Source organism: Engystomops pustulosus, chromosome 7, assembly GCF_040894005.1.
Source record: "Engystomops pustulosus chromosome 7, aEngPut4.maternal, whole genome shotgun sequence".
NCBI lineage: Eukaryota > Metazoa > Chordata > Amphibia > Anura > Leptodactylidae > Engystomops > Engystomops pustulosus.
Genome location: NC_092417.1, coordinates 165,302,767 through 165,328,446, shown reverse-complemented (window position 1 = coordinate 165,328,446; position 25,680 = coordinate 165,302,767). Strand labels below are relative to the sequence as shown.

At 45.4% G+C, this 25,680-nt stretch overlaps 1 protein-coding gene across 42 annotated transcripts in view; it reads left to right on the top strand.

The window, feature by feature from the left end:
• Positions 1-25,680, top strand: part of MADD (MAP kinase activating death domain) — a 76,227-nt gene that overhangs the window by 4,392 nt on the left and 46,155 nt on the right. For 41 of the 42 annotated variants that reach the window (XM_072118746.1, XM_072118744.1, XM_072118745.1 and 38 more), the window contains exons 2-3: positions 4,082-4,223; positions 6,035-6,598. In XM_072118746.1, coding sequence (XP_071974847.1) covers positions 4,162-4,223; positions 6,035-6,598 — 626 coding nt within the window. In that variant the 5' untranslated portion in view covers positions 4,082-4,161. Of the gene's footprint in view, positions 1-3,459; positions 3,617-4,081; positions 4,224-6,034; positions 6,599-25,680 lie in introns of those variants that run through there. The other variant, XM_072118703.1, reaches the window with a different exon arrangement.

Here is a 25,680-nt window from a genome sequence, read left to right as displayed (position 1 = left end):
CTCTAAAAAGAGCTATCCTCACGTCCCTTACATCCACCTACCACCCGATCTACCTTTATAGGTAGATTCGTGTTGGTAGGTTCCCTTTAAAGCCTTTTTGTTAATTGAAAAGCCCTTTTTCTTTAAAACAAGGGCATAGGAAGCCTGAAGAAGAGTGGATCCTGCCATGGGGGCCACACACCAGTATGCCAGTGCGCTTGGTTTACAATCCTTTAATAACTTCATCTTTGGGGAAAAAAAAATAACCAAAAAAAGTGCTTTTATAAGAACTGTCAATAATAAAAAACTGGTGTGGGACAATGAAAGCTACACTGTGATTGGTTGCCACCGGCCAGTTTTGATAAACAAAGGCTAAAATTGGTAGTAAATGTCATGTAAACCTATTTGACGCCGCGCTGGGGAAACGCATCATCACTACCCAGACCAGGCCTAAGGATCTTTGGCCTTGTGAACCAGTCAGAGTTCAGCTTTCATCTTTTAAACGGCTGTGAAAAAATGAAATCTGCACTGTGATTGGTTGCCGTGGGGAAACAGGCCGGTTTTGAAAAACGAAGCCTAAAATTGCTAGTAACTGTCATGTAAACGTATTTGAGACCGCGCTGGGGAAACGCACCATCACTACCCAGACCTGGGCAGCGGCACTTTTCACCTCACTGAGGTGAAAAGTTCTCAATTTACTGCAAAATGTCTTCCTCTTATGTGAACTATGACGCCACACACACAATATATCATATGGCAAACCCAGCGATGACTTGGGAGCTGTGAATAAACAGAGAATTTCGCCGTGTTTGTAAATGATGGGGCGTGTAAGAGAAGGAGGAGGACCCAGATGGCTCAGCTACGAGTCTTGTCATCCCCTGAGTAAAATCTGCCATTAGCCAACGCGGTCTGACTAGAATTAAGAGTTGGCTGTGTGCACAAGCGTGACGGGGATAGCGTGTCACGCAGTCACCGGGATAGATAGATCTGTGTACATATGGTGGGCGGAGGTTTTTTTTTTTAAGCTTTTAGTTTCGTGTTTATATTGTGAATTCTAGTACGACAGAAGGCGTCTTTGTAACAGATGCGGGTAACTTGCTTGGAGATATTGCACAGATTGTCAGCAATGAGGTGATAATGTGCGAAATATGGAAACATTAGTGTGTATTATGGGGACGAGTATTATACTGTAGTCCCGCTATGGTGGGACCCCCTTCAGCCATTCCCACTAAAGCAACATGTTAACTACCAGAATATAAGGGTCTGTTTGGTTGGGGTTGCACTGCTGTACACCCCTACTTATTATAAGGATGGGGCATTTGTTAAATGGAGGGGTTTTCACACACGTTTGGCTCTACTTGCATTGTTAGCACTCGGCTTTCTTCACCAATCCCATTGACTTGGAAGAATTGTGAATGATACGCCACTAGTTCAATTGTTATTCATAATCTACAGACCCTCTGTGATCGCTAATTAGAGTGGTAGATGGAGCATGTGTCATTTAATACTATACAGAAATTGGCAAGCATAGCACCCACCATCTCTAGCTTTCCCATTCACATGAACTATGAGTGTTAGAGATACTTGAGCGCTGTGCTCATCAATTTCCATCTCTACAATAGTATTGAATGAAGCAGGAGGACGCAAACTCAATCTCGTGCTCCTCCAGATTGATGGGAGTCCCATTCTCATGACCAAGCAGTCTGACCCCCACCCAACAGATTATCACTTATCCTGTGGATATGGGATAACAATCCTACGTTAAAAATGGTGCTTAATTTTGTTTCTATCCTGTGGATATGGGATAAATTCTAAAATTGGGACTACCCCTTCAAAGACAACCTGTCACTAGGTTTTACCCCACTAAACTAGCAGCCCCCTAAGGTAGATTATGAAATGTCCTTTTTAGAATTCTGTCTTTTATGTGAAATCTCACCCATTTACTTATAAATAATCCCCTCCAAAGTCAGGCAACTATGATTGCTCTCATTCCATTTTACATGAGATGAGTCAAGTTTAGTGGTTGCAATGGTAGTATGCTTGTGTCAAAAGAAGGTGGAAACAGGTGGCACTACTTAGTATGTCACATACGTTGCTGAAAAGTCCATCAGAGGTAAATTGTGGAGACAATGTAAACCATGGTGTACGGAGTGTTGATAGGAGCGTTGTGGTGCTCTGGATTCCTAGCGTAAGTACATCAAAATCGTAGAAAATGAGAAATGGAATGGCACTCACCGCGTCAGCTCCTTAGAATGGCGTTTTTTATTGAAGCATACTCACAAAAAACACTGGAATGTGATGGCACATAGAGGGAGGGGAGGACGCAGGGACTCAACACATGGCAGAAAAGGACAGCTGTTTCGCGCTCTCGGCGCTTCGTCTAGCTTGTCTGCTTGTTAGCAGACAAGCTAGACGAAGCGCCGAGAGCGCGAAACAGCTGTCCTTTTCTGCCATGTGTTGAGTCCCTGCGTCCTCCCCTCCCTCTATGTGCCATCACATTCCAGTGTTTTTTGTGAGTATGCTTCAATAAAAAACGCCATTCTAAGGAGCTGACGCGGTGAGTGCCATTCCATTTCTCATTTTCTATGCAATGGTAGTATAACTTCTGTTCTATATTCCCTATAAACATGTTGCTTGTGGCATCTTAAAGATAGGAATCTCATCTTTCAAAACCAATCAAGCTTATGGTTCTGTGTGTTAAGTAAATCTGGTCTGTTTTCAGGATGTGACACAATTGCACCTATTTTTTGGTGCACTTTGCTTCATGCAGAATTGTGGCACAACTCGGTAATAATGTGGCACAAATGTTTCAGATCCCAACGCATTCTTTTTAGTGGAAATATGCAGTCACAATTACTTATTTGGGCCTATATCTTTAGCTCTCGTTCTGTAACTTGCAGAACCATAAGCTTGTCTTTAATATGACATCAGTAGAATTCGTCTAGGCGCTATAGAACAGAAGAAGTGACACTACCTCTGCAGCCAACAAATTTAACTACGGTAATTTCACGTGAAAATGGGTTGAGAAGTGTCACATTTTTTTTTACTAATTTTCTAATAAAGGAGGAAATTCTAGAAAGGACATTTCCTCACCACCTGAAGTGGTGAAAATTTTGGTGACCAAAGATGAGCGACGTCTGCTTTTGCTGCTTTCATTCCAGTTTACCCGACGTTTTATGATTTTGTTTGGGTGATGGTTCTATATTAACGGCCATATTATGCTTATGGACCGGATAATGCAGGTGGATTCTGACTAGTTGGACTTTCAGGGGTCCATTCTCTTATGGAAGGTGCAGCATCATTGTGTTTTTCATCGCAATGTCTTGGTGTGCTTGGCGAGCGATGCCCTCGGTTTCCAGCGAGCGATGTCTGTATTTTAGAGGACGCGACTCCCTTGAGGCAGGGGACGGCCGCTGTGAGGGACGGAATTAGAAGCGGAAGGGAAGAAGCTTGAGATGTTCCAGAGGAGCAGCAGGGACTAGTGATTAATAGGTTATGAGCGAGGAGCAGGGGGGGAGATTGATCCACACGTATGCGGTGGAGCCGAGGCTCAGGGATGGAGTGTGAGAAGGCAGCTTCACACAGAGAGATTGCTGCGCGCGGGGGGAGACGGGATCATGCATGGCATAGGGGACCAGTAAGTGTACACCACGTCCCTGGGATGCTGGGGCCAGGGAGGAGAGGCAGCTGCGCAGCCGAGGCTGTAAAGGAGAGGATGGATTGGACTGGCTGAGGATTTTTGGTGGGGGGTAGTTGGGTATGGATCTGTGGTCAGGAGGGGCTACACGGCATAGATAATGGGACGTGAATACTCGGATCCGCTGTGTGTTTTTGCTGGGAATGCATGCGAGGATTCTGTGCCGGGAAGCCACGATTTTCTTGGAATAGCACGGATGTGGTATAAACTGTGTGTGAGGTGGTTCAAGGGATTATAATCTGCAGGCGATCATACATAATAACGACCAGTTGATATCTGACACGTACGGGAGCATCTGATCAATATGTGGAGGGCGGACGATCTCCCTCGTTGTATTCCACCTGACCTCGGATCTTCCTATATAACCTGATACGAGGTACTAACATCATCTTTGCTTCCTCACAGGTCCCTGCTGGTGTTCCCATCTGAGTCGGCAATGGTCCAGCGAGCCAAGTCGTAACATGAAATAATACCGCTGCGGCGCCATGGTGCAGAAGAGGAAGCCGTGTCCCAGGTTGCTGGACTACCTGGTCATTGTAGGCGCAAGGTAAGTCCTGGATGTGTATAGTGGATGTGTATATATATTTTACGTGACTATTACTGGATGAGGATAGTGGAAAAACAACCATCATGTACTCTCTCCGCCATACGACTACCATTACTGTCATAATGGTAAGAAATGAGAGATTATGTACCGTAATTAGGTTTCCTTTCAGACAGGATCAGTCACCGTGAATTAATATTTCATTCATTCACTGGAACATCAAATTACCCTTATGACATGTTAGTAGTAGGCACGGTTAACCCTTTCCTCTGCGCCTGTTGAGCTTGTCGCTAGCTGATCGGCTACGATCATACACGACAATAAAAACTTCAGTATGATGTTTATTTTGGATTGCAAACCTTTGCAATGCGAAGATTGAAAGCGGCCAGCAGAGTCCTCCAGCAAATTTTTTTTTTGCTGTGCTGTCTTGCGTGAAAACGCGCTGCTTAATCGCCCTGTGGGAAAAATGCATCAGAGTGTTAGCACAGTGTGTCCCCTGCCCTAACTTAGGACGAGTGACTGACCACAACAAAGACTTCACCCATGCGGGAGGGTTATTTAAAGAGGACCTATTGCCACACCTTGTAAATGCAGTCCCTGTGAAATATCAATTCTGGGGCATTGGTGTTATGCTGATCCTCCGTTATTCCTCCTATAAATGTAAGATTAGTCAGATTTATTGGAGGAATCGCAGAGGAAGATGCAGTGTTCTAGGAAAACCAGTCTCAGAACGGTTAATGTGGAATGCAAGGATCTGCTGAAATAGGGCAGCATGTTGGCTTAGTGGTTAGCATTACAGCCTTGCAGCGCTGGGGTCCTGGGTTCAAGTCCCAAAGTCAACATCTGCAAAGAGTTTGTATGTTCTCTCCGTGTTTGTGTGGGTTTCCTCCCACACTCCAAAACATACTGGTAGGGTGATTAGATTGTGAGCCCCAATGGGGACACGGAACGATCTGGCAAGCTCTGTGCAGCACTGCGTAATCTGTGTGCACTATATAAATAAAGGAATTATTGTTATTAGTAGTAGTATTCTAGATAGGTGTGAGGTCAAGTTTTTGGCTGCATTTGACTTCACAGGGTTGAATAGCCAATAGATATCACTCCTTGCCCTGCTCGTCAGTAAAGGAGCAGAGCCTATAGAGTGGCATGGTAGTATAACTGGAAAGACTCCTACTGGTGGGGGTGGGGGGGGGGGGGTGGGGCAGAGAATAATTGAGCACTTTAAAGGGGTTTTCCAGGAAATATTGCCCAAAATTAAACTATAGAACTATAATCTCATAGATCCCGGCACTGTGACTGTGGTAATATTCTTATATTTGCTATCCATGGCCTCCTTCCATCTAAAAAACAATTTTTATAAGTGTACTAATGAGCTTGAAGCGTTCTAGGGGGTGTTGCCAGAGCCCCTCTGTGCTGTAGCTTCACAGGCTGTCACTCTGTGTCCATCTTCCTCCCTCCCGCTGCTTGATATAATTTCACTGCAACACACAGTGGGAGGGCTTCTGTACAGTGTAACTGCATGTGAAGCTGCATGGAGGTTGGGGAGGGTAACACTCATTTCATTTGCATAATTTTAAAAGTTATTAGAAGGAAGGTGGCCATCGATAACAAATATAAGACGATTACCACACGGAGCCACGGTGCCTGGATCTATGAGTAATGGTGGCGTTATAAGCGCTAATTTCTCCTCTACATCTTCCAGATGTTTGATGATTAAATCTCTGCTTCTTGCGGATTTGTGTGTTTTCTGTCTCTCGTACAATCCGTTACAATCTGTATACAATCTGTATACAATCCCTTTCTCTCTTTTCCAGACAGCCGAGCAGTGACAGTATCGCCCAGACGCCTGAACTTCTTCGACGTTACCCTCTGGAGGACCACCCGGAATTTCCTCTGCCTCCCGATGTGGTGTTTTTTTGCCAACCAGAGGGATGCCTCAGCGTACGACAGAAACGGATGAGCTTGCGGGACGATACTTCCTTCGTCTTCACACTCACCGATAAGGACAGCGGGGTCATACGGTACGGAATCTGCGTGAATTTTTACCGCTCCTTTCAGAAACGCATTCCGAAAGACAAAAGCCGCAAACAGCCTAAGACCGCGCCCGAGAATGGGTCCGAAGGCTCAGACGGAGGCCAGACTTTACAGGCTCCGAGTGCAGAGTCTACCCCCGATATCAATCACTCGCCACGAGGGAAACGTCTGTCCCAAGGAGCCCAACGATCACGTAACAGCACGCTCACATCTCTGTGCATCATCAGCCACTATCCCTTCTTCTCCACCTTCCGGGAATGTCTGTATACTCTCAAGAGACTGGTCGACTGCTGCAGTGATAGACTGGTTAGCAAGAAGGCCGGGATATCCAAGGGCGTCCAAAGGTACGGCATCTCTATACCTTGATATTCCTGTTTGACGACCACCCCGCACCCTGACTATTAACATCACATCCATCACAGGTTGTCATCTAGAAGTTCTAGATGCGTTTCTAAATTGCTGGACATTGTTCTTTGTGTAGTGGCCAGACCAGGTTATTACTTGGATGTAAATGAGAACTAAACTGCAATGACTGGATTCAGCCACTACACAGGGAATGGCAGTGTCTGCTTATTGCTCTATCCTCTGTGTATACTCTGCTTTGCAACAGTTTATCTGCAGAAGCACTGTGTTATTTAGCCCCCACTAATTTCATTTCAAAGTTGTATACGTAGGATTAATCATTGATCATTTTGGCCTGAAAAATCCCTTTACTGGAGCAGATTCTAGATTTTACCTCGTTATAACTACTAGCTCTTGAGGAAGCGAATGAAATGTCCTTTCTAAAATTCCCTGTCTCATTCCTTTACCTAAAAAAAAAAATCCTTTCTAAAGTAACGTGAAAATGAGAACGAGAAGAGTCAAGTTTAGAGGCTGCTGTGGCCGGTCACTTCAGGCCCACTGTCATTGGTTCTATAGCACCTACAAACATGCTGCTGGTGTTATATCAAAGATATATCAAAATTTCATCATTCTGATTGCATCAGGATTTTGTGGTTCTTAGATCGAGTTCCTGCAGCCTCTAAACTTGACACATGTTGACTCTTCTCTGCTCATTTTCACTTGACTTTGAATTTTTTTGAATTTTTTATAGTTAAACGGGTGAGATTTCTCATAAGAGGGGACTCGGGAAGGGACATTTCACACAGGTGACAACAGTAGACAGCTGTGGAGACCACACCGACTAGTACCTACCATTTGGTCATATGTCTTTGGTTTTTAAATAGGAAGACCCCTTTAAAAAGCAATTGTAGTGATAGAATTAGTCTCAGGTGGTTCAGTTTGATAAATTGGCGTCTATGCCTGATGCTATGCTTGTCTTAGGCCCTGCATTTGGGGCTGTGGAGGATGCTGGGAGTTGTGGTGGATGATGATGTAGCTGCTCTAGACAGCACTTCCACTTCTATTATGTGCCTAAAACCTGCTATTGTCCGGATCACATCAGGATGTAACAGATGGTGAATCCAGGCCAGGCCGCCAGAGCTCCGGCGTTGTACGAGTCTACCGGCTCTGAGAAATGGCAGGATTAGCCGTGATCCTCACTGGAGACAAGGCTCCGGCTGTCCTTGATTGTGACATCCAGGACTTCCTCTCATACATTTATCTCATACATAACACATGCAATTTCTAATCTCTATATTCACAGTGAGGTGGTAGAAAGGAATGGAGCGCAGGTAGAGAATATTGAGCCTCTGCTCCATTCTGTATAGGAGAGCGTCAAGGAAATTTGGAAGACCTGGGAAAACTTATGGCTTGCCCAAAAAGCAATTCTTTAAAGGTGTCATGGCATGTTAGGTCCTATCCACAGGATAGGGCCTAACTTGCTGATCAGTGGGGGTCTCAATGATTGGAGATCCCAGGGGGGACCGCTGTATTCCAGTTGCGCCCAAGATGCAGAGCAGTCGATCGCGCATTCGCCGGCAGCTCTTCGTCAGTGCCATAGAGATAAATAGAGCAGCCAGCGCATGCGCGACCGACTGCCCTTTTTTTTCCCCAAGTGCAACAGAGGTACAACGGGTCCCATCACTGCGCCCCCCACCGATGGATAGGACCTAACTTGCTCTAACCCTTTTTTAGTTTTCCCTAAGTGCGTTTGGTTACAGAAACTCTCTCAATGTCTTTGCGGGATTTCATTGATTGAACCTTTTATCTACAGAACCAGAGGTACAGACAGTTAGTTATAGCTGGGAATGTGAGATGCAGGTAAAGATTACAGTTACTGCCTTTGTTATCTCTGGTTTTGTAGCTCAGGAACCACAATTCTGGTGCAATCTGAAAAATGATATTTCTGTCTTTAATATGGCACCAGCAGCATATTTCTAAGTGCTATAGAACTGAAGCGAAATTTCCTCTCCCACCCCTAGCCTTGACTGGTATCAGGCAAATAAAACTCTTTCATGCTCATTTTCACATTTAAAGGTTTACGGCTGATATTTCACATAAAAGAGGAAATTTTAGAAAGGACATTACAACCCCTACCTGTGTAGTAGTCTAAAGGGGAAAAAAAATCTGCCGACAAGTTCCCAGATCAGAGGAATCTGGTGCAGTTTTTGTTCCGTGTCTGTGATGGTTGTTCCAGTAGAGGGATCCTAGCCCCAGGCCTCTTATTACCTCATTAGATTCTGATCTTACACCTTGTATTTTATTACTTGGCACACAGGGAGGCTGTAGTCATGTCTCCGCTCCCTCCTTTCCCGGTGTAATGTCTTTATGACGCCATGTGCCGTTATTAAAACCTCCACCTTTGACTGGATGTATCTCGGAGATGGAGCCACTGGCTATATAGACGTAATGAAATGGGGATATTGCTGGCCCCAGGTGAGAGTGATTCACTGTGTCCTCTGTGCTACCTGGATATTAAACCTTTCCGTCACAGGTTCCTGCACAGTCCTAGTGTTATAGCAGCGGCCCTATATTTGATGGCCATCTATGCAGAGTCCTATAGTCATAATGGCGGTCCTATAAGTGATAGCTGTATGTATGCACAGTACTATAGAAATAGCAGAGGTCCTATAAGTGATAGCTGTATGTATGCACAATCCTATAGGTATAGAGCAGAGGTCCTATAAATGAAAGCTATCTCTGTATGCACAATCCTATAGGTATAGCAGCGGTCCTATTAGTGCTGGGTATCTCTGTATGCACCGTCCTGTAAGTGATAGCTGTATGTATGCACAGTACTATAGAAATAGCAGAGGTCCTATAAGTGATAGCTGTATGTATGCACAATCCTATAGGTATAGAGCAGAGGTCCTATAAATGAAAGCTATCTCTGTATGCACAATCCTATAGGTATAGCAGCGGTCCTATTAGTGATGGGTATCTCTGTATGCACCGTCCTGTAAGTGATAGCTATATGTATGCACAGTCCTATAGTTATAGCAGCGGTCCTATTAGTGATGGGTATCTCTGTATGCACAGTCCTATAGGTATAGCAGCGGTCCTATTAGTGCTGGGTATCTCTGTATGCACAGTCCTATAGTTATAGCAGCGGTCCTATTAGTGATGGGTATCTCTGTATGCACCGTCCTATAGTTATAGCAGCGGTCCTATTAGTGATGGGTATCTCTGTATGCACCGTCCTATAGGTATAGCAGCGGTCCTATTAGTGATGGGTATCTCTGTATGCACAGTCCTATAGGTATAGCAGAGGTCCTATTAGTGATGGGTATCTCTGTATGCACAGTCCTATAGGTATAGCAGCGGTCCTATTAGTGATGGGTATCTCTGTATGCACCGTCCTGTAAGTGATAGCTATATGTATGCACAGTCCTATAGTTATAGCAGCGGTCCTATTAGTGATGGGTATCTCTGTATGCACCGTCCTATAGGTATAGCAGCGGTCCTATTAGTGATGGGTATCTCTGTATGCACAGTCCTATAGGTATAGCAGCGGTCCTATTAGTGATGGGTATCTCTGTATGCACCGTCCTATAGGTATAGCAGCGGTCCTATTAGTGATGGGTATCTCTGTATGCACAGTCCTATAGGTATAGCAGCGGTCCTATTAGTGATGGGTATCTCTGTATGCACAATCCTATAGTTATAGCAGCGGTCCTATTAGTGATGGGTATCTCTGTATGCACCGTCCTATAGGTATAGCAGCGGTCCTATTAGTGATGGGTATCTCTGTATGCACCGTCCTGTAAGTGATAGCTATATGTATGCACAGTACTATAGGAATAGCAGAGGTCCTATAAGTGACAGTTATCTCTGTATGCACAGTCCTATAGTTATAGCAGCGGTCCTATTAGTGATGGGTATCTCTGTATGCACCGTCCTGTAAGTGATAGCTATATGTATGCACAATCCTATAGTTATAGCAGCGGTCCTATTAGTGATGGGTATCTCTGTATGCACAGTCCTATAGGTATAGCAGCGGTCCTATTAGTGATGGGTATCTCTGTATGCACCGTCCTGTAAGTGATAGCTATATGTATGCACAGTACTATAGGAATAGCAGAGGTCCTATAAGTGACAGTTATCTCTGTATGCACAGTCCTATAGTTATAGCAGCGGTCCTATTAGTGCTGGGTATCTCTGTATGCACAGTCCTATAGTTATAGCAGCGGTCCTATTAGTGATGGGTATCTCTGTATGCACAATCCTATAGGTATAGCAGCGGTCCTATTAGTGATGGGTATCTCTGTATGCACAGTCCTATAGGTATAGCAGCGGTCCTGTTAGTGATGGGTATCTCTGTATGCACAGTCCTATAGGTATAGCAGCGGTCCTGTTAGTGATGGGTATCTCTGTATGCACAGTCCTATAGGTATAGCAGCGGTCCTATTAGTGCTGGGTATCTCTGTATGCACAGTCCTATAGTTATAGCAGTGGTCCTATTAGTGATGGGTATCTCTGTATGCACAGTCCTATAGTTGTAGCAGCGGTCCTATTAGTGATGGGTATCTCTGTATGCACAGTCCTATAGGTATAGCAGCGGTCCTATTAGTGATGGGTATCTCTGTATGCACAGTCCTATAGGTATAGCAGCGGTCCTATTAGTGATGAGTATCTCTGTATGCACAGTCCTATAGGTATAGCAGAGGTCCTATTAGTGATGGGTATCTCTGTATGCACAGTCCTATAGTTATAGCAGAGGTCCTATTAGTGATGGGTATCTCTGTATGCACAGTCCTATAGTTATAGCAGCGGTCCTATTAGTGATGGGTATCTCTGTATGCACAGTCCTATAGTTATAGCAGCGGTCCTATTAGTGCTGGGTATCTCTGTATGCACAGTCCTATAGTTATAGCAGCGGTCCTATTAGTGCTGGGTATCTCTGTATGCACAGTCCTATAGTTATAGCAGCGGTCCTATTAGTGATGGGTATCTCTGTATGCACAATCCTATAGTTATAGCAGCGGTCCTATTAGTGATGGGTATCTCTGTATGCACAGTCCTATAGGTATAGCAGCGGTCCTATTAGTGATGGGTATCTCTGTATGCACAGTCCTATAGTTATAGCAGCGGTCCTATTAGTGCTGGGTATCTCTGTATGCACAGGCCTATAGTTATAGCAGCGGTCCTATTAGTGCTGGGTATCTCTGTATGCACAGTCCTATAGGTATAGCAGCGGTCCTATTAGTGATGGGTATCTCTGTATGCACAGTCCTATAGTTATAGCAGCGGTCCTATTAGTGATGGGTATCTCTGTATGCACAGTCCTATAGTTATAGCAGCGGTCCTATTAGTGATGGGTATCTCTGTATGCACAGTCCTATAGTTATAGCAGCGGTCCTATTAGTGCTGGGTATCTCTGTATGCACAGTCCTATAGGTATAGCAGCGGTCCTATTAGTGCTGGGTATCTCTGTATGCACGGTCCTATTAGTGATGGGTATCTCTGTATGCACAGTCCTATAGTTATAGCAGCGGTCCTATTAGTGATGGGTATCTCTGTATGCACCGTCCTATAGTTATAGCAGCGGTCCTATTAGTGATGGGTATCTCTGTATGCACAGTCCTATAGTTATAGCAGCGGTCCTATTAGTGCTGGGTATCTCTGTATGCACAGTCCTATAGTTATAGCAGCGGTCCTATTAGTGATGGGTATCTCTGTATGCACCGTCCTGTAAGTGATAGCTATATGTATGCACAGTACTATAGGAATAGCAGAGGTCCTATAAGTGACAGTTATCTCTGCATGCACAGTCCTATAGTTATAGCAGCGGTCCTATTAGTGCTGGGTATCTCTGTATGCACAATCCTATAGGAATAGCAGAGGTCCTATAAGTGACAGTTATCTCTGTATGCACAGTCCTATAGTTATAGCAGCGGTCCTATTAGTGCTGGGTATCTCTGTATGCACAGTCCTATAGTTATAGCAGCGGTCCTATTAGTGATGGGTATCTCTGTATGCACAATCCTATAGGTATAGCAGCGGTCCTATTAGTGCTGGGTATCTCTGTATGCACAGTCCTATAGTTATAGCAGCGGTCCTATTAGTGATGGGTATCTCTGTATGCACAGTCCTATAGGTATAGCAGCGGTCCTATTAGTGCTGGGTATCTCTGTATGCACAGTCCTATAGTTATAGCAGCGGTCCTATTAGTGATGGGTATCTCTGTATGCACAGTCCTATAGGTATAGCAGCGGTCCTATTAGTGATGGGTATCTCTGTATGCACCGTCCTGTAAGTGATAGCTATATGTATGCACAGTCCTATAGTTATAGCAGCGGTCCTATTAGTGATGGTTATCTCTGTATGCACAGTCCTATAGTTATAGCAGAGGTCCTATTAGTGATGGGTATCTCTGTATGCACAGTCCTATAGGTATAGCAGCGGTCCTGTTAGTGATGGGTATCTCTGTATGCACAGTCCTATAGGTATAGCAGAGGTCCTATTAGTGATGGGTATCTCTGTATGCACAGTCCTATAGTTATAGCAGCGGTCCTATTAGTGATGGGTATCTCTGTATGCACAGTCCTATAGGTATAGCAGCGGTCCTATTAGTGCTGGGTATCTCTGTATGCACAGTCCTATAGTTATAGCAGCGGTCCTATTAGTGATGGGTATCTCTGTATGCACAGTCCTATAGGTATAGCAGCGGTCCTATTAGTGCTGGGTATCTCTGTATGCACAGTCCTATAGTTATAGCAGCGGTCCTATTAGTGCTGGGTATCTCTGTATGCACAGTCCTATAGGTATAGCAGCGGTCCTATTAGTGATGGGTATCTCTGTATGCACAGTCCTATAGTTATAGCAGCGGTCCTATTAGTGCTGGGTATCTCTGTATGCACAGTCCTATAGGTATAGCAGCGGTCCTATTAGTGATGGGTATCTCTGTATGCACAGTCCTATAGTTATAGCAGCGGTCCTATTAGTGCTGGGTATCTCTGTATGCACAGTCCTATAGGTATAGCAGCGGTCCTATTAGTGATGGGTATCTCTGTATGCACAGTCCTATAGGTATAGCAGCGGTCCTATTAGTGCTGGGTATCTCTGTATGCACGGTCCTATTAGTGATGGGTATCTCTGTATGCACAGTCCTATAGTTATAGCAGAGGTCCTATTAGTGATGGGTATCTCTGTATGCACCGTCCTATAGGTATAGCAGCGGTCCTATTAGTGCTGGGTATCTCTGTATGCACAGTCCTATAGTTATAGCAGCGGTCCTATTAGTGATGGGTATCTCTGTATGCACAGTCCTATAGGTATAGCAGCGGTCCTATTAGTGATGGGTATCTCTGTATGCACCGTCCTATAGGTATAGCAGCGGTCCTATTAGTGATGGGTATCTCTGTATGCACAGTCCTATAGGTATAGCAGCGGTCCTATTAGTGATGGGTATCTCTGTATGCACAGTCCTATAGTTATAGCAGCGGTCCTATTAGTGCTGGGTATCTCTGTATGCACAGTCCTATAGGTATAGCAGCGGTCCTATTAGTGATGGGTATCTCTGTATGCACGGTCCTATTAGTGATGGGTATCTCTGTATGCACAGTCCTATAGTTATAGCAGAGGTCCTATTAGTGCTGGGTATCTCTGTATGCACAGTCCTATAGTTATAGCAGCGGTCCTATTAGTGCTGGGTATCTCTGTATGCACCGTCCTATAGGTATAGCAGCGGTCCTTTTAGTGATGGGTATCTCTGTATGCACAGTCCTATAGGTATAGCAGCGGTCCTATTAGTGATGGGTATCTCTGTATGCACCGTCCTGTAAGTGATAGCTTTATGTATGCACAGTCCTATAGTTATAGCAGCGGTCCTATTAGTGATGGGTATCTCTGTATGCACCGTCCTATAGGTATAGCAGCGGTCCTATTAGTGATGGGTATCTCTGTATGCACCGTCCTATAGTTATAGCAGCGGTCCTATTAGTGCTGGGTATCTCTGTATGCACAGTCCTATAGTTATAGCAGCGGTCCTATTAGTGATGGGTATCTCTGTATGCACAGTCCTATAGTTATAGCAGCGGTCCTATTAGTGATGGGTATCTCTGTATGCACAGTCCTATAGGTATAGCAGCGGTCCTATTAGTGCTGGGTATCTCTGTATGCACAGTCCTATAGTTATAGCAGCGGTCCTATTAGTGATGGGTATCTCTGTATGCACAGTCCTATAGGTATAGCAGCGGTCCTATTAGTGATGGGTATCTCTGTATGCACCGTCCTATAGGTATAGCAGCGGTCCTATTAGTGATGGGTATCTCTGTATGCACAGTCCTATAGTTATAGCAGCGGTCCTATTAGTGATGGGTATCTCTGTATGCACCGTCCTGTAAGTGATAGCTTTATGTATGCACAGTCCTATAGTTATAGCAGCGGTCCTATTAGTGATGGGTATCTCTGTATGCACAATCCTATAGGTATAGCAGCGGTCCTATTAGTGCTGGGTATCTCTGTATGCACAGTCCTATAGGTATAGCAGCGGTCCTGTTAGTGATGGGTATCTCTGTATGCACAGTCCTATAGGTATAGCAGCGGTCCTATTAGTGATGGGTATCTCTGTATGCACAGTCCTATAGGTATAGCAGCGGTCCTATTAGTGATGGGTATCTCTGTATGCACCGTCCTGTAAGTGATAGCTATATGTATGCACAATCCTATAGTTATAGCAGCGGTCCTATTAGTGATGGGTATCTCTGTATGCACCGTCCTATAGGTATAGCAGCGGTCCTATTAGTGATGGGTATCTCTGTATGCACAGTCCTATAGGTATAGCAGCGGTCCTATTAGTGATGGGTATCTCTGTATGCACCGTCCTGTAAGTGATAGCTATATGTATGCACAGTACTATAGGAATAGCAGAGGTCCTATAAGTGACAGTTATCTCTGTATGCACCGTCCTATAGGTATAGCAGCGGTCCTATTAGTGCTGGGTATCTCTGTATGCACAGTCCTATAGTTATAGCAGCGGTCCTATTAGTGATGGGTATCTCTGTATGCACCGTCCTGTAAGTGATAGCTTTATGTATGCACAGTCCTATAGTTATAGCAGCGGTCCTATTAGTGATGGGTATCTCTGTATGCACAATCCTATAGGTATAGCAGCGGTCCTATTAGTGCTGGGTATCTCTGTATGCACAGTCCTATAGGTATAGCAGCGGTCCTATTAGTGATGGGTATCTCTGTATGCACAGTCCTATAGGTATAGCAGCGGTCCTGTTAGTGATGGGTATCTCTGTATGCACAGTCCTATAGGTATAGCAGCGGTCCTATTAGTGATGGGTATCTCTGTATGCACAGTCCTATAGGTATAGCAGCGGTCCTGTTAGTGATGGGTATCTCTGTATGCACAGTCCTATAGGTATAGCAGCGGTCCTATTAGTGATGGGTATCTCTGTATGCACAGTCCTATAGGTATAGCAGCGGTCCTGTTAGTGATGGTTATCTCTCTATGCACAGTCCTATAGGTATAGCAGCGGTCCTATTAGTGATGGGTATCTCTGTATGCACAGTCCTATAGGTATAGCAGCGGTCCTATTAGTGCTGGGTATCTCTGTATGCACAGTCCTATAGTTATAGCAGCGGTCCTATTAGTGCTGGGTATCTCTGTATGCACAGTCCTATAGTTATAGCAGCGGTCCTATTAGTGATGGGTATCTCTGTATGCACAGTCCTATAGTTATAGCAGCGGTCCTATTAGTGATGGGTATCTCTGTATGCACAATCCTATAGGTATAGCAGCGGTCCTATTAGTGATGGGTATCTCTGTATGCACAGTCCTATAGTTATAGCAGCGGTCCTATTAGTGATGGGTATCTCTGTATGCACAATCCTATAGTTATAGCAGCGGTCCTATTAGTGATGGGTATCTCTGTATGCACAGTCCTATAGTTATAGCAGCGGTCCTATTAGTGCTGGGTATCTCTGTATGCACAGTCCTATAGGTATAGCAGCGGTCCTATTAGTGATGGGTATCTCTGTATGCACAATCCTATAGGTATAGCAGCGGTCCTATTAGTGATGGGTATCTCTGTATGCACAGTCCTATAGTTATAGCAGCGGTCCTATTAGTGCTGGGTATCTCTGTATGCACAGTCCTATAGTTATAGCAGCGGTCCTATTAGTGCTGGGTATCTCTGTATGCACAGTCCTATAGGTATAGCAGCGGTCCTATTAGTGATGGGTATCTCTGTATGCACAGTCCTATAGTTATAGCAGAGGTCCTATTAGTGATGGGTATCTCTGTATGCACAGTCCTATAGTTATAGCAGCGGTCCTATTAGTGCTGGGTATCTCTGTATGCACAGTCCTATAGGTATAGCAGCGGTCCTATTAGTGATGGGTATCTCTGTATGCACAGTCCTATAGTTATAGCAGCGGTCCTATTAGTGATGGGTATCTCTGTATGCACAGTCCTATAGTTATAGCAGCGGTCCTATTAGTGCTGGGTATCTCTGTATGCACAGTCCTATAGTTATAGCAGCGGTCCTATTAGTGCTGGGTATCTCTGTATGCACAGTCCTATAGGTATAGCAGCGGTCCTATTAGTGCTGGGTATCTCTGTATGCACAGTCCTATAGTTATAGCAGAGGTCCTATTAGTGATGGGTATCTCTGTATGCACCGTCCTGTAAGTGATAGCTATATGTATGCACAGTCCTATAGTTATAGCAGCGGTCCTATTAGTGCTGGGTATCTCTGTATGCACAGTCCTATAGGTATAGCAGCGGTCCTATTAGTGATGGGTATCTCTGTATGCACAGTCCTATAGTTATAGCAGAGGTCCTATTAGTGATGGGTATCTCTGTATGCACCGTCCTATAGTTATAGCAGCGGTCCTATTAGTGATGGGTATCTCTGTATGCACAGTCCTATAGTTATAGCAGCGGTCCTATTAGTGATGGGTATCTCTGTATGCACCGTCCTGTAAGTGATAGCTATATGTATGCACAGTACTATAGGAATAGCAGAGGTCCTATAAGTGACAGTTATCTCTGTATGCACAGTCCTATAGTTATAGCAGCGGTCCTATTAGTGCTGGGTATCTCTGTATGCACAGTCCTATAGTTATAGCAGCGGTCCTATTAGTGCTGGGTATCTCTGTATGCACAGTCCTATAGGTATAGCAGCGGTCCTATTAGTGCTGGGTATCTCTGTATGCACAGTCCTATAGTTATAGCAGCGGTCCTATTAGTGATGGGTATCTCTGTATGCACAGTCCTATAGGTATAGCAGCGGTCCTATTAGTGATGGGTATCTCTGTATGCACAGTCCTATAGGTATAGCAGCGGTCCTATTAGTGATGGGTATCTCTGTATGCACAGTCCTATAGGTATAGCAGCGGTCCTATTAGTGATGGGTATCTCTGTATGCACAGTCCTATAGGTATAGCAGCGGTCCTGTTAGTGATGGGTATCTCTGTATGCACAGTCCTATAGTTATAGCAGAGGTCCTATTAGTGATGGGTATCTCTGTATGCACAGTCCTATAGGTATAGCAGCGGTCCTATTAGTGCTGGGTATCTCTGTATGCACAGTCCTATAGGTATAGCAGCGGTCCTATTAGTGCTGGGTATCTCTGTATGCACAGTCCTATAGTTATAGCAGCGGTCCTATTAGTGATGGGTATCTCTGTATGCACAGTCCTATAGGTATAGCAGCGGTCCTATTAGTGATGGGTATCTCTGTATGCACAATCCTATAGGTATAGCAGCGGTCCTATTAGTGCTGGGTATCTCTGTATGCACAGTCCTATAGGTATAGCAGAGGTCCTATTAGTGATGGGTATCTCTGTATGCACCGTCCTATAGGTATAGCAGCGGTCCTATTAGTGCTGGGTATCTCTGTATGCACAGTCCTATAGGTATAGCAGCGGTCCTATTAGTGATGGGTATCTCTGTATGCACAGTCCTATAGGTATAGCAGCGGTCCTATTAGTGCTGGGTATCTCTGTATGCACAGTCCTATAGTTATAGCAGCGGTCCTATTAGTGCTGGGTATCTCTGTATGCACAGTCCTATAGTTATAGCAGCGGTCCTATTAGTGCTGGGTATCTCTGTATGCACAGTCCTATAGTTATAGCAGCGGTCCTATTAGTGATGGGTATCTCTGTATGCACAGTCCTATAGGTATAGCAGCGGTCCTATTAGTGATGGGTATCTCTGTATGCACAGTCCTATAGTTATAGCAGCGGTCCTATTAGTGCTGGGTATCTCTGTATGCACAGTCCTATAGGTATAGCAGCGGTCCTATTAGTGCTGGGTATCTCTGTATGCACAGTCCTATAGTTATAGCAGCGGTCCTATTAGTGATGGGTATCTCTGTATGCACAGTCCTATAGTTATAGCAGCGGTCCTATTAGTGATGGGTATCTCTGTATGCACCGTCCTATAGGTATAGCAGCGGTCCTATTAGTGATGGGTATCTCTGTATGCACAGTCCTATAGTTATAGCAGCGGTCCTATTAGTGATGGGTATCTCTGTATGCACAATCCTATAGTTATAGCAGCGGTCCTATTAGTGATGGGTATCTCTGTATGCACAATCCTATAGGTATAGCAGCGGTCCTATTAGTGATGGGTATCTCTGTATGCACAGTCCTATAGGTATAGCAGCGGTCCTATTAGTGATGGGTATCTCTGTATGCACAGTCCTATAGGTATAGCAGCGGTCCTGTTAGTGATGGGTATCTCTGTATGCACAGTCCTATAGGTATAGCAGCGGTCCTATTAGTGCTGGGTATCTCTGTATGCACAGTCCTATAGTTATAGCAGCGGTCCTATTAGTGATGGGTATCTCTGTATGCACAGTCCTATAGTTATAGCAGCGGTCCTATTAGTGATGGGTATCTCTGTATGCACCGTCCTATAGGTATAGCAGCGGTCCTATTAGTGATGGGTATCTCTGTATGCACAGTCCTATAGGTATAGCAGCGGTCCTATTAGTGATGGGTATCTCTGTATGCACAGTCCTATAGGTATAGCAGCGGTCCTATTAGTGATGGGTATCTCTGTATGCACAGTCCTATAGTTATAGCAGCGGTCCTATTAGTGATGGGTATCTCTGTATGCACAGTCCTATAGTTATAGCAGCGGTCCTATTAGTGATGGGTATCTCTGTATGCACAGTCCTATAGTTATAGCAGCGGTCCTATTAGTGATGGGTATCTCTGTATGCACAGTCCTATAGTTATAGCAGCGGTCCTATTAGTGATGGGTATCTCTGTATGCACAGTCCTATAGGTATAGCAGCGGTCCTATTAGTGATGGGTATCTCTGTATGCACCGTCCTATAAGTGATAGCTATATGTATGCACAGTACTATAGGAATAGCAGAGGTCCTATAAGTGACAGTTATCTCTGTATGCACAGTCCTATAGGTATCGCAGCGGTTCTATAGGTTGCCGCTCTGGTATCTCTATGTGCAATCCTATAGGCTTGGGTATCACTTATAGGACTGCCACTATCTTTGTATGCTCAGTCCTATAGGTATAGTGGCGGTCCTATAAGTGATGCCTGTCTTTGTATGCCCAGTCCTGTAGGTATAGTACTGGTCCTATAAGTGACGGCTATCCCTGTGCTCAGTCCTGGAGCTATGTCTGGACAGTATGTGAGGCTTCTGCCCCTATAATATGGTTACGGTGATAAGGATCACATCCGCAGAGCTCTATACTGTGTTTGCAGGGACCATGATTATCAGCGAGGAGCGGAGATTACGCTGTGATGGAGGAGATGGAAGGCTTTGCCTTTTTTTATCCGGTTGTTTGCATGAAATTGTACAAAAATAGCTCAGAGACTTGAGGCTTCGATATCTGCGAATGTATCCAGTGAGAACTCTGTGTTATCGGGGAACGTGCGCAGTAATGGATTCATGTTACTGGACATTTGGTCTAATCTGTCCCTCCTTAAAGGGCTTATTCCAGGGCTTGGCTGCACACGGGTCATGTGTATGATGGTACAACCAGACTGATTCTCTCATTTGGGGGATTGCAGCACCTGATAGTGATCCCCCCAGCTCTGTGCAGAACATAGTCCCTGTGATAACCTCCCTATTGTCTGCTAGTAACCTGCCGTCAGAGCTGCTTGTATTTGCATTTCCATGACACTTGTATGACCGGGCTTTGTGTGCACATGGAAACACGTGAAGGGATACAGTCAAATATATCTTCTGGAAGGAATAAGGGTATACAGCGTATTCACTATGATATACAGTACATGTGGTTTACCCCGGCATATGCACGGAGTCTGGGGTCTGCGCCGCCATGTGCCCGCCGCTCGTGGGGGTCTGCGCCGCCATGTGCACTGTGGCTCTGTACAGTACACAGGGTCTATTACGTAGAATATAGTATCCACCAGGACACTGCGGCAGAGGTGGCGGGCTGCACACCCATTAGACTTTCAAGTTGACCAAGAACTTGGAGGAATCATTGTTTTTTCGATGCTCATTTTATTAAGACCGTGACCGTGGCCGGGCCCCGCGTCCTCCGCCGCCGGGCCCCGCGTCCTCCGCCGCCGGGCCCCGCGTCCTCCGCCGCCGGGCCCCGCGTCCTCCGCCGCCGGGCCCCGCGTCCTCTGGTTTCAACCATAAAATGAACTTCCTTGGGATCCATTGTCTGTGAGCGCTGGTTGTGACTTTTTCCACGTCAGGTCTGGAGCTGGAGAGACGTGACATCTGAGCTGTTTATGTACCACTTCACGGTCCGATGAGAGCGCAGAATGGGAATTAGTTCTGGCGGCTTCTCGTTTGGTTTGAGCTTATTTCTTAAATTGAAAAGCCATAGATTTTTCAAGGTCACCCTGTAATGCTTCATTTCGCCTGTTGTGGCGCTGTGGGGACTTGACAAGTTTGCGTCACCCCAACTTTGATGCCAGGGTTCTTCCCCAGTTTCTCTTATTGTATAACCAGCAATTCTCGAGTCCTTGCTTTATATTGCGGTCTTCTGATTCCTCGTAGTGTCTCCCTCCCAGCTTCATCCCCATAATATGACCAATGACCCAGTAGTCATCAGTCACAGTCAAGTGGGCGGTCCTAGGTTGTCTTTTCCTGCCCAGCACCACCCACCTGACAGTATAGAGCCTAATTAGCATATAAGAGCGGTGAATGTTCTTGAAATGTGCAGATTTGAGAAGACATTTCCTACTGCACCAAAACCAGTGGGTTGACACCAGTGTAGTTCATAAAAGGTCTTCCTGTTCTGGTTTTGTCCAGCTTGTACAGCAGAGCCCCCCTTTCACCAGATTTTACCCCATTAAACTACTACCCCCCTCAGGTAAGGGATGAAATGTCCTTTCTAAAAGTCTCTCCTTTATGTGACATCTCACCTATTTACCTATAAAAATCTCCTCTGAAGTCATGTGACAATGATCAGAGAAGAGTCATATTTCACCTGAGACAAGTCACGTTTAGAGGCTGCAGGGGAAGAGTCACATCGGATGTCCCTTCGTTTCTGTAGAGTCTGGAAATAGGCTTAAAGGTAGGAATCTCCTCTTTTAGGCTTGTGGTTCTGTAATCTACAGAATCTGAGACGCAGGCAGTAAAAAATCCAATACCCTTTTTTTTAACTCTTCAGTTCTCATTTCCAAATATGTCTTTGCCTGTATGTCTTCTTCTTTTCTGATGCGATCTGAAAGATGAGTCTTATCTTTAGTATGACACCAGTGGCATGTTTCTAGGTGCTACAGAACAGGTGATGGGGGCATCTGACGTGAAGCTCCTTCTTCAGCCTCTATATTTGACTCGTCTCTTGCAAAATATGACTCTTCTTATGACTTTGGAGTAATTTTTTTTATAGGTACATAATTGAAAAATGAAGTCCAACTCTAGAATACTTGGATATTGGTAAAATAGCGAATTTTATTTAGACATCTGTAGTCACCGAGCTCGCTGCAGTTCAATATTTTAGCAGGGTGCAAGTATCCTAGGGCTGGACCTCTGTGACTTAGGGACAAGTTATATTTACTTTGTCTAATTTCTTTATTGGACCCTGAGTATTCTGTGGTTCTGACCCCGGCGGGTACCATAGGTCAGCACAGATTATCTTGTTAGTATTACCTTGCGTTCTGTAATAGCTCATTATCTCCTCCCTCCCCCGGAGCCGGCGTCTTCATCAATACTGGATGAGTGTCAGGCGCCGTGTGACATTATTATTGTGGAAACTGCCTGTAAATCCTAAGAGCCGGCACCTGGCGACACGAAGCTGCCCCCGCAGGGCGGTATTATAGGGGAACATGTGCTCACAGCTCTGACGAACATGCGGATATATAGGGGGATCCGTGTAGTGACTTCTGCAGGATGTGGCGGTATAGAATATACAGGGACCTCTGCAGGATGTGGCGGTATAGAATATACAGGGACCTCTGCAGGATGTGGCGGTATAGAATATACAGGGACCTGTGCAGGATGTGGCGGTATAGAATATACAGGGACCTCTGCAGGATGTGGAGGTATAGAATATACAGGACCTCTGCAGGATGTGGCGGTATAGAATATACAGGGACCTCTGCAGGATGTGGCGGTATAGAATATACGGGGACCTCTGCAGGATGTGGCGGTATAGAATATACAGGGACCTCTGCAGGATGTGGCGGTATAGAATATACAGGGACCTCTGCAGGATGTGGCGGTATAGAATATACAGGGACCTCTGCAGGATGTGGCGGTATAGAATATACGGGGACCTCTGCAGGATGTGGCGGTATAGAATATACGGGGACCTCTGCAGGATGTGGCGGTATAGAATATACAGGGACCTCTGCAGGATGTGGCGGTATAGAATATACAGGGACCTCTGCAGGATGTGGCGGTATAGAATATACAGGGACCTCTGCAGGATGTGGCGGTATAGAATATACAGGGACCTCTGCAGGATGTGGCGGTATAGAATATACGGGGACCTCTGCAGGATGTGGCGGTATAGAATATACGGGGACCTCTGCAGGATGTGGCGGTATAGAATATACGGGGACCTCTGCAGGATGTGGCGGTATAGAATATACGGGGACCTCTGCAGGATGTGGAGGTATAGAATATACAGGACCTGTGCAGGATGTGGCGGTATAGAATATACAGGACCTCTGCAGGATGTGGCGGTATAGAATATACAGGACCTCTGCAGGATGTGGCGGTATAGAATATACAGGACCTCTGCAGGATGTGGCGGTATAGAATATACGGGGACCTCTGCAGGATGTGGCGGTATAGAATATACGGGGACCTCTGCAGGATGTGGCGGTATAGAATATACAGGGACCTCTGCAGGATGTGGCGGTATAGAATATACAGGACCTCTGCAGGATGTGGCGGTATAGAATATACAGGGACCTCTGCAGGATGTGGCGGTATAGAATATACAGGGACCTCTGCAGGATGTGGCGGTATAGAATATACAGGGACCTCTGCAGGATGTGGCGGTATAGAATATACAGGGACCTCTGCAGGATGTGGCGGTATAGAATATACAGGGACCTCTGCAGGATGTGGCGGTATAGAATATACAGGACCTCTGCAGGATGTGGCGGTATAGAACATACGGGGACCTCTGCAGGATGTGGCGGTATAGAATATACAGGACCTCTGCAGGATGTGGCGGTATAGAATATACGGGGACCTCTGCAGGATGTGGCGGTATAGAATATACAGGGACCTCTGCAGGATGTGGCGGTATAGAATATACAGGACCTCTGCAGGATGTGGCGGTATAGAACATACGGGGACCTCTGCAGGATGTGGAGGTATAGAATATACAGGACCTCTGCAGGATGTGGAGGTATAGAATATACAGGACCTGTGCAGGATGTGGCGGTATAGAATATACAGGACCTCTGCAGGATGTGGAGGTATAGAATATACAGGGACCTCTGCAGGATGTGGCGGTATAGAATATACAGGACCTCTGCAGGATGTGGCGGTATAGAATATACAGGGACCTTTCTAGTTTTATAAACCAGATTTTCTCCAAGGTCACATGATTGATCGCCACCGATCTGGTGATATATTGGAGTCTTTGGGGACACAAATAATTCCGGACTCGTCATTGCTTTTATTTATGGACTGTCCCAAGGACCTTCCCATCAGAGCGGAGGTGCTGCCCCCTCAATGAGCGCGGCTGGTGCACATGTAGGATCTCAGTCCGGCTTGGTAAGGTACGGAGACACGGCTCACACCCAAATTGCTTCAGTATTTTTGGGATATATTTCAGCATAGTGTAACAATAGGCCCACACCGGGACAATTCTCAGCATATCGTATTTTACAGATCAAAAATAATAAATAATAATATTTGTTTATTTATATAGCGCAAGCAGATTACACAGTTCTGCACAGAGCTTGCCAAAAATTTTTTGGGGGGGTTTCGAGTATAGAGTATATTGCACTTCCTGTAAGTGGTGAGGCCCCTGTGACTACTTCTCACATACATACAATTTCACCTTAAGAACAAATATAAAGAACCCATCCTGTATGTTAGTTCGAACTGCGAACTGGTAGATTTTATAATTGTAGCTCCAGACAAAAAAAAATAAAAAATTGTCCCAGTGATTTTTTTAAAACTTTTTTGCTGCCATGGGAACAAGGATTTTCAATAAAGCTTCATTACAGACACCTTACAGCTGATCATTGCAGAGGTCACAGCTCTACGGGTCATCTGTAAGTTGTCCTTAACTCGGGGACCGCCTGTTCTTGGCTTTTAATTGTAGTAGCCAATAAGACGCACGGCATGCTCCAGCTGGAGAGGTCCTGTAGAATGACTGTCGCCCCTTTATCACACTCCTGGGATCCCCTTTAAGGACACAGGAGGCACACCTCCCGCCATAGCCCTTTAAGGACACAGGAGGCACACCTCCCGCCATAGCCCTTTAAGGACTGAGGATGCACACCTCCCGCCATAGCCCTTTAAGGACTGAGGATGCACACCTCCCGCCATAGCCCTTTAAGGACTGAGGATGCACACCTCCCGCCATAGCCCTTTAAGGACTGAGGATGCACACCTCCCGCCATAGCCCTTTAAGGACAGAGGATGCACACCTCCCGCCGTAGCCCTTTA